Source organism: Poecilia mexicana, unplaced genomic scaffold (genome assembly GCF_051168715.1).
Source record: "Poecilia mexicana isolate PSO_F unplaced genomic scaffold, ASM5116871v1 scaffold_4, whole genome shotgun sequence".
NCBI classification, from domain to species: Eukaryota; Metazoa; Chordata; class Actinopteri; order Cyprinodontiformes; family Poeciliidae; genus Poecilia; species Poecilia mexicana.
In genome coordinates this window covers 29,901,826-29,909,550 of record NW_028263373.1, presented here as the reverse complement: position 1 = coordinate 29,909,550, position 7,725 = coordinate 29,901,826, and the positions used below count along the sequence as shown (strand labels likewise).

At 36.2% G+C, this 7,725-nt stretch overlaps 1 protein-coding gene across 1 annotated transcript; it reads left to right on the top strand.

The window, feature by feature from the left end:
• The first annotated feature begins 584 nt into the window (after positions 1 to 584).
• On the top strand, positions 585 to 4,877 carry nmu (neuromedin U). The gene is made up of 9 exons (XM_088005309.1): positions 585 to 881; positions 1,659 to 1,714; positions 1,790 to 1,837; positions 1,926 to 1,979; positions 2,074 to 2,103; positions 3,675 to 3,749; positions 4,445 to 4,498; positions 4,581 to 4,622; positions 4,724 to 4,877. The coding sequence occupies exons 1-8, from the start codon at positions 734 to 736 to the stop codon at positions 4,614 to 4,616; spliced, it is 501 nt and encodes a 166-aa protein (XP_087861435.1). The 5' UTR covers positions 585 to 733; the 3' UTR covers positions 4,617 to 4,622; positions 4,724 to 4,877.
• Positions 4,878 to 7,725: the final 2,848 nt, after the last annotated feature.

Sequence of the window (7,725 nt, the reverse complement as noted above, 5' to 3'; positions counted from 1 at the left end):
ATGTTTAGTTGAGTATGAGTTTGGGTTGACTGGTTTACCTGAATGAGTCTCACTTTTTGGCTGCAGAGCAATGTGTTTTTTTTTTTGTTGCTTTCTTCTTCTCTCTAGTTTTGACTGGAATGGTGGTGATGGTATATCCAACTGTCCTGCAGCAAAACACAGAGCTTGAAAATCCTCTGAAAGAAGCAAATATATACACCTAAATGTCAAAATACTACCACTTAATATACTTTTATAGTATAAGAAACAGTAAAGTCACACAAAAATAAGAATTAAACGCACAGTTTACTACCCAGTGTTCCATTTATCTGAGTTTAGAAATAAGTGGCACACAGTAGTGAAACATATCTTGCGTACTTATTTTAAATTACCATTGGTAGCTACTATCAAGCTCCCGACGTTAGGACTTTTAACAGTGGCAACGTGACACCAAAAACCATTTTTGTAAGTTCATATTAACTTTTCTGGCCGCTTACAGATTTCTATTTACTCACCATTTTGTCCTAATTTACCCCCTTGTTCCGAGAAGCATTTCACCGCCAACTTGTTGATTCAGCCTCATAAGTTAACGCGCGCGCGGGGCTCCCTTCCCAGTGACGCAGCCACGTTCCCCTGTGGAGGGTGCGGGGCGCGCGAGCCTTCATATTTCTCTGACGCCAGACAAAAAGTCAGAAGAGCTTGAAGTGGGAGGAAAAAAACACAACAGCGAAGAAAGGCCACTCAGAGGAGGGAGATGAAGACCTTCAGTAGCCAAAGCCAGCCTGAGCAGCGCGGAGCCCTCTGCACCCTGCACAGCCTCAGCAGCGGCACCATGAGCCCCCTCAACACGGCCAGCATCACCCTGGCAGTCCTGTTCATCCTCACCATACCAGCCTCTACAAGTAGGTTCACAAAGATTTTTATTTTTGACATGAAACAATTATGTTTGTTTGTTTGTTGTTGTTTTGTTTGTTTGTTTGTTTTGCATGATTTTTATTGTTGGAGAAATCAAATTAACACCTCCAAACTTTTCAATTAATGTGATAATGATTGTTTTTAGATTGCTTTTATAGTATCTATCTATCTATCTATCTATCTATCTATCTATCTATCTATCTATCTATCTATCTATCTATCTATCTATCTATCTATCTATCTATCTAAACAAGACAAGACAGTATCTCAGTTTGTGTTTACTCACTGACAGGAAGTCAAAAATGACTGAAGGGAGTACAGATGTGGACTGACATTTTATCGTGTTTTATCAAACTGACCTTTGAGTGCGTTTGTATTATTTAAGGTCAATGTCAACACTGGGCATTTTTTTGTCCATAGATACACAAAACATAGAGTAGTTATTGCTATTTTTTAATATATAAGTGATCTTTTTTTTTTGTCAAAGCAGATATAATTTTGCGTCATGTTGATACAATCTCCCTCTATGTTTGACTGTGAAGCTCTTAACCTACTAATGGACCTTCACTGCAATCATATCTAAACATACAGGAAAAAATGCTGATTATTCCTACTCTGACTGCGTCCACAAAGCTCTAATGCAGCTGTTTAGCTCGCTCAATAAGACCCATACTGTCATGTTTTGGATCAAAACACTGTACTGATGCAGACTCTTTGACTTAAGTTTGAACTGGGTGTTTTTATGTTGTTCTGTGAAATTAAAGGTGTCCCAGTCAGTCTTCAGCAGGCCACAACAGACCAGAGGCAGCTACTTCGTCAGGTAGACTTTACTTTATTGTATTCTAAATCGGTTTTCTCTGCTCAGTCCCCCCTCATCTTTTGTGCTTCTCCACAGATAGATGCTGTTTGCTCATCCTATCTTTCTGCAGACCTGAAGTACTGGGTGAGTGAGCTCTGAAGCAGCTTGCTCAGTTTAGAGGGAAATATCACATTAAAAATAATTTCTCACAGCTGCCATATTTGCTTTCCAGACATCAGATGTCATAGGAGAACTCTGTATCTTGATGTTGGTTCAGAAGTCAAAGGTATCTTTTATCATATGCTGGCTTTGCATTGTCTCAAAATGCTTGGTGGTGCTGTTACATATCTTCACCAATAATCAGATTTATGGATTTTTAGGAGCTGAGAGTTCAAGAAAACAGTAAAAGGGTGAGTTAATTTTTTTCTTCCTTAATGACATTTATTTATTTAGAAATATGTTGGCTGTTGGTTTGCATGCAAATTTTTTTTTTCTCCTGATGTTTGACGTCCTATGCTGTATGTGCAGTTTTTATTTCACTATTCCAGACCACAAGGCTATCTCTTGTCACAAGGGGTGGTAAGTTAAAAATTAATAGTGAATAAAACTGCACTGCCACAGTGTGTTGCTTGATTGAACAAAAACAACTTTATACGGGACCTGCATGTAATTTTTTTAAAGCCCCTGAACTGGATATTGCTTTACTGAAACTGATAACAGCGGCAGATAATTTGCATATTATTTCCCCAGAGTACGCATAATTTCTAGAAAGAAATAGCTGCAGAATGCATGGTGACACGAGCACAGTACTAATATGCACAGAATGCTAATTAAATCCTCTCACGAAGCTTTCCTCACTTTATGAGTGTGATGCATGTTGGACACCATTTTGCTCAGGAAGGCAGCATCACAGCTTCAAAAAAGTCAAGTTCCTTGAATAACTACCTGCATCTTCAGGACAGGAGCGAACCTTGCAGCGAATCTGGATTTGAATCCTGACCTGGGTTCTTCTTGCATGGATTTTGCATGCTAACCTTTCATCCCCCCACCCAATGAATGGATGAAAACCTTTGAGGCCCTTTATGTAATTTATTTTACATTTATTTAGCTACAGGTATAATTTCTAACATCACAGCAATGAACAGTTAACTTGAGCTGCCTATGTTGTAAGCAAGCTCATATGTGTATATATATATATATATATATATATATATATATATATATATATATATATATATATATATATATATATATATATATATATATATATATATAGTTTTAGCCAATCCCCTGATTTTGATAGTTAATGCTGACAGAAGTTACTACATTTCAATAGTTTGATCAATTTTAAAAAGAAAAAAAAAACATAAAAATACCTTTGTATTTGAAATTACTGGAACTGCAATCTCGCTGTCTTTCTGACAATGACAGTAAAATTCTGGTATTGTTTTAACCATAGAGTGAATTTAAATGTTTAATTATTTCCACAATTCTTATCTTCTGGCACATCTTTGCATTTGTGGTTCTTTTCGTAAATATCCATTTAGTCAATTGCAGCACTTAAGGCCTCCCATAGTTTAATTGTTTTAGCTACACATATTTATTCCAATTGAGAGAGATTTGAGAGAAAAAAACAGAAAAGAATTTAGTTTTAGTTTTTGGGCTGCTTAATTTCATAAAGACATAAGAGGCATTCCACTTTGTTTAGCTATGGCCATCCCGTGAAAATGTACACATTCACTTACCTCCTCCTAATAAATATAAGTATAAAGGTATAAAACCCCAAATAGAGCATGAGGTCTTCCCTGCAGACTAGACTGCAGACCTGAAGCATCTGTATTTCTGTGTTGCACACTCTTCTGTATAGACTAAAAGAAAATTGTGTACATTCCATGGTGTCTTCTCTTTTCCACTGTTGATGTTTGCGTGTCTGCCTCTCCACGCGTGTGCGTGTGTGTGCGCGTGTGTGTGTGTTTGTCAGAACTCTCAGTTGCACCCTCTTCTGCATCTCGTTTCTCAGCTCCATCCCAGAAGAGAGAGAGGACTCGTAATGAGCGTATGTACCACTCACATCACTTCATTTTTATTGTTTTTATTTGATTGCAAAAAAAATCTAATCTGATATCCACTTCTTTAGATGAAATTGAGAAATACTTTGTGTTCTGAATGCAGAAATCAAATGCAACCACAGATGCAAACTGCTCTATTTGCTCGACTTCTCAACACATCTTGTCCTGATTTTTTTTTTAATTAAAAAATTTTCTTTAAAAGTAGGTGTATTATGTTTCAGGTGATAACTTAGAGCTGCAGCACGCACAGCCAGCAGATGCTGATACCGAAGCACACATGCTTCATTCTGCTGTGGACTTTAAATGCCTTTTCCTGATCCTTAGCTCACATCATGTCATGTCATGTCATGTCATGTCATGTAATGTCAGTAATGTTCAGTCTGCATTAGCCGTGTTTTCCAAGCTGAGAGTAATTACGATCTAAAAACGAGTGCTGCTGGGAAGGGGAACACGTCCCTATTTGCTTTCAAACAAAGCAGATAGAGAGCAAATGTGTATGAGGAACGTGGACACTGCTTTGGAGTGACTGTTTAAGTGGGTATGTGCCATTTCCTCTGCTGGTGGAGAAACAATGTTTTCTACGTCAACAAAATCCATCATCATTTTGTGCAGAAGGTTAAATCCTGCTGCTTTTTTTTTTGTGTGTGTGTGTGTGTGTGTGTGTGTGTGTGTGTCCATCCAGGCTGAACTCCAGGGACCTGGCGGAATTGAAAGCAGAGGCTACTTCCTCTATCGGGTATGTTTGTGTCAGGTATTGACAGGAAGTAAAAGCTGCACATTAAATAACAGAAATGATAAGGTTCTTTTTGCTCTTATAGCCACGAAATGGAAAACGGTCTTTGGAATATGAATAAAAAAAGGTAACATCGCAAATAATATATGTCAGAAGTTTTACCTATGGTGATTTTTATTTTTTATTTTTTTTAATTATGACTTGATTCTGTGTGTGAATATGCTACAGAAACTCCGCCTGCGAATGTACAGAGACACGGACCCGCGCTGCACGATGACTGAGTGATCCGGACGCCTGCCACTGCCCTTTGACTCTGCTGTACATTGATGTTTGAAACTATACAATGAATACCAATTAAACTACCATTCATTTGTCCAGATTTTATTTCGCGTGATTCATTTAGGTTGTTCAAGTTTGAGTCGTGACATATTCCAGCATCAGTCTTTGTATTTGGAACAAGTTGGAGGAAAATACACAAAACTATACACTTTAGCATAAAAGTATCTTGCTTTTGAATCGTTTGGAGTCTCTTCTCCTTTAGCTAAATAGTTCATTTGTGTGTTTTAACATTATTTACAGACTTTGTAAGTTAAATACGCAGTTATTATTACCAGCAGTAGATGCCGCCATTGTTCCACTATCGATGTGTGTTATATTTACAGTAAAAGATTGCTTATTGGTGAGATTGCCAACAGAGTTGTGCCTAAAATCATTCAACACCCTCTGCAAACTAAGTTTACTGACAATTTTCAAAAGTGTTCAGTTGTTTATTATTATAAGTATGAGTAATATTACATGGATTTTTATCCAAATTCAACTCTAAATGAGTACTGCAGTGGCTAAAATGATTCAACCCCCTTGAATGTAATTCTTCATAAATGCCCACATGTATGAATCAGGATTGTTTTCAGACAATCAAGGACTTTGTTAGTTGCATTTGGGGAATGTCTTTAAAATTACTCTTTGAAAAACCCAACAATCTGAATGCAAAGAAGGTTTGCCAGAAAATAACATCTTTAATGTTATTTAACAATTATGATTTCATTATATAAATGACCTATAAGGAAACAATAATTTTATGGTTTTATTCTTCAAAATCTGAAATGAATGTTTTGTTGTTTTTTTGTTTGTTTGTTTGTTTGTTTGCTTTGGGGCCCGGGAAGTGATGGCGCCAATTGGCAGTTTGTATGTATGAACTAAATACACTAATTCCACTGCGATGTGGTTGACATAACTATTGTTTTTTTTAGCCACAAAAATAGCATTGTTTTAGTCATTTCCTCTTGGTGGATTATACTGGTTTGCCTTGGACGCCTGCAGTGAAGCAAACAAACCAGGATGTTAATGAAAGTTTAATAATTTATATTAAAAATTACGGAGCTGTGGTCACTGGACAATGCGGGAAAAAAAAGGTTTTCTTGGGATCTACGCTGGGATCTACTGGCCAACTACTGCAAGTCCAGTTAGACAAATAATGTTCTGTAAGTTTTGTTTTGAGACAATCACAATGAATCATCTGTTCATTAAAGTGGACGTCACTTGTCATATTTTAACATTATTTCTAGTACTGTGATTATGGTGCAATTGAAAATACTTTTTTGCAGTGAAAATAAGTACTTTCTATTAGTCTTTTCAACTAAAACAACATATTTTGAAGTTCAATTAATATATTATATTTAGTATTTCTGCATTTTGTAAGGCTGAAATTTAGCACATGACTAAAAGAGTATCGTGCAGCATAGTGGAGCTAATATCTAAAAAAAGTCCATTAATATCTCTCTGAAAATGAAGAACTGGGATATACAGTACCTTGTAAAATTACCATGTGATCTTTAGGTCACATTATAACCATAAACTTGTTTTGTATACATGTATGTATTGTATTGTCAATGTGTTGTTTGAGGTTGTTATGTGAGAGACCATTACAAAGTAGTGTAAAATTTGCAGTAGAAGGGAAACAATAGTTGGGTTTAAAAATACTTTATAAAAAATCTGAAAAGTGTGGCGGGCATATTCCTAAATTTGCATGATAAGTAAATGTAATCCACATCTATGTGAATTATCTCAGTATGCAACTGTTCTGTAAAGGCTTCAGAGATATTGGACATTGGTGAAAACATGACCATGAACAAGAACCACAACATGTCAGAATAAAGTGTAAAGCAGAGTTAGGCTGTAAAACCATGTCCCTACAATTGCACAATCCTCCATTTGAAAGTAGGAAGAGCACAAGAAAAAAAAAAGACCCATCAAGACTTGGTGGTGCACTTAAACTGACAGCCTTGGCAAGAAACGCATTAATGACAGACACAGACAAGTCGCTGCAAAGTTTCATCGCTCAGGTGGAAGGATCTGTTGACATGACTTTTATGGGAAAGTACCAAAATTCTTGACCTACTAAGAAACATAGCCAAAAGAATTTACCACCTCTGTGGTTTGCCACAAAAGGAACACAGAAACAAGTGGGAAACGGTGCTACAGTCATGATACTGAAATAGAACTTTTTAAGCTATGAAATACTGTTTTGCAGACATCTTGTCTGAACGCACTGAGTCATGGTGGCGGCAGCATAATTAAACATTTAGTTGTTTTTTTCTCTCCAAGATTCTTGCTGTAAGTCTAAGTATTATTAAAAATACATCTTTACATACATATAAAACAATTCTAAGTAAGGAAAGAGTCACGTCGTCCTCAACTCTTAACGAGAAAAACATAAAGTGAAGCTTTTAAGATGGAATATTTCACAAGTTTTAAAGGAGAATAAATAAATTATAGTGGCTTATTTTTTCCTTTGGTTTCTAAAACCTTCTAAAAAAATAGAAATAGCGCCATATTCCCTATCCACTTAAATATGGTGGTCAAACAGAGTACTGCGACTCTCCTCGCTTTGTCTGTTGCCATGGTGATGGTACCACGCTGAAGATGGGGAAACACTAAAAATATAATAGTTTAATTGCCAAGACACCTACAGACTCTAACCTACTTTGTTAAAGTTAAATGTATTATTAGAACCTTACATATATCCAGAAATAACAGAATCTACACGCAGTATGATAAAATATCTACTTTGTGCATTTTCGTCTGCTGCAGAAATTTTTCACTGTGAATGGCGATGAGAAGGAAGGAGAGAGAAGGAAAGAAAGAGAAAAAAGTAATAAAGAAAAAGAGACAAGAAAGAGAAATTAGCGAAATAATTTTTAATTGTCTACAAACGGTTTCATTCAAAATCT

Coding starts and splice junctions, on each gene's coding strand:
- nmu (XM_088005309.1), top strand. CDS start 734: ATGAAGACCTTCAGTAGCCAAAGCCAGCCTGAGCAGCGCGGAGCCCTC. Junction 1,838..1,925: donor CTGCAGACCTGAAGTACTGG/GTGAGTGAGCTC, acceptor TTTGCTTTCCAG/ACATCAGATGTCATAGGAGA. Junction 4,499..4,580: donor GAGGCTACTTCCTCTATCGG/GTATGTTTGTGT, acceptor TTGCTCTTATAG/CCACGAAATGGAAAACGGTC.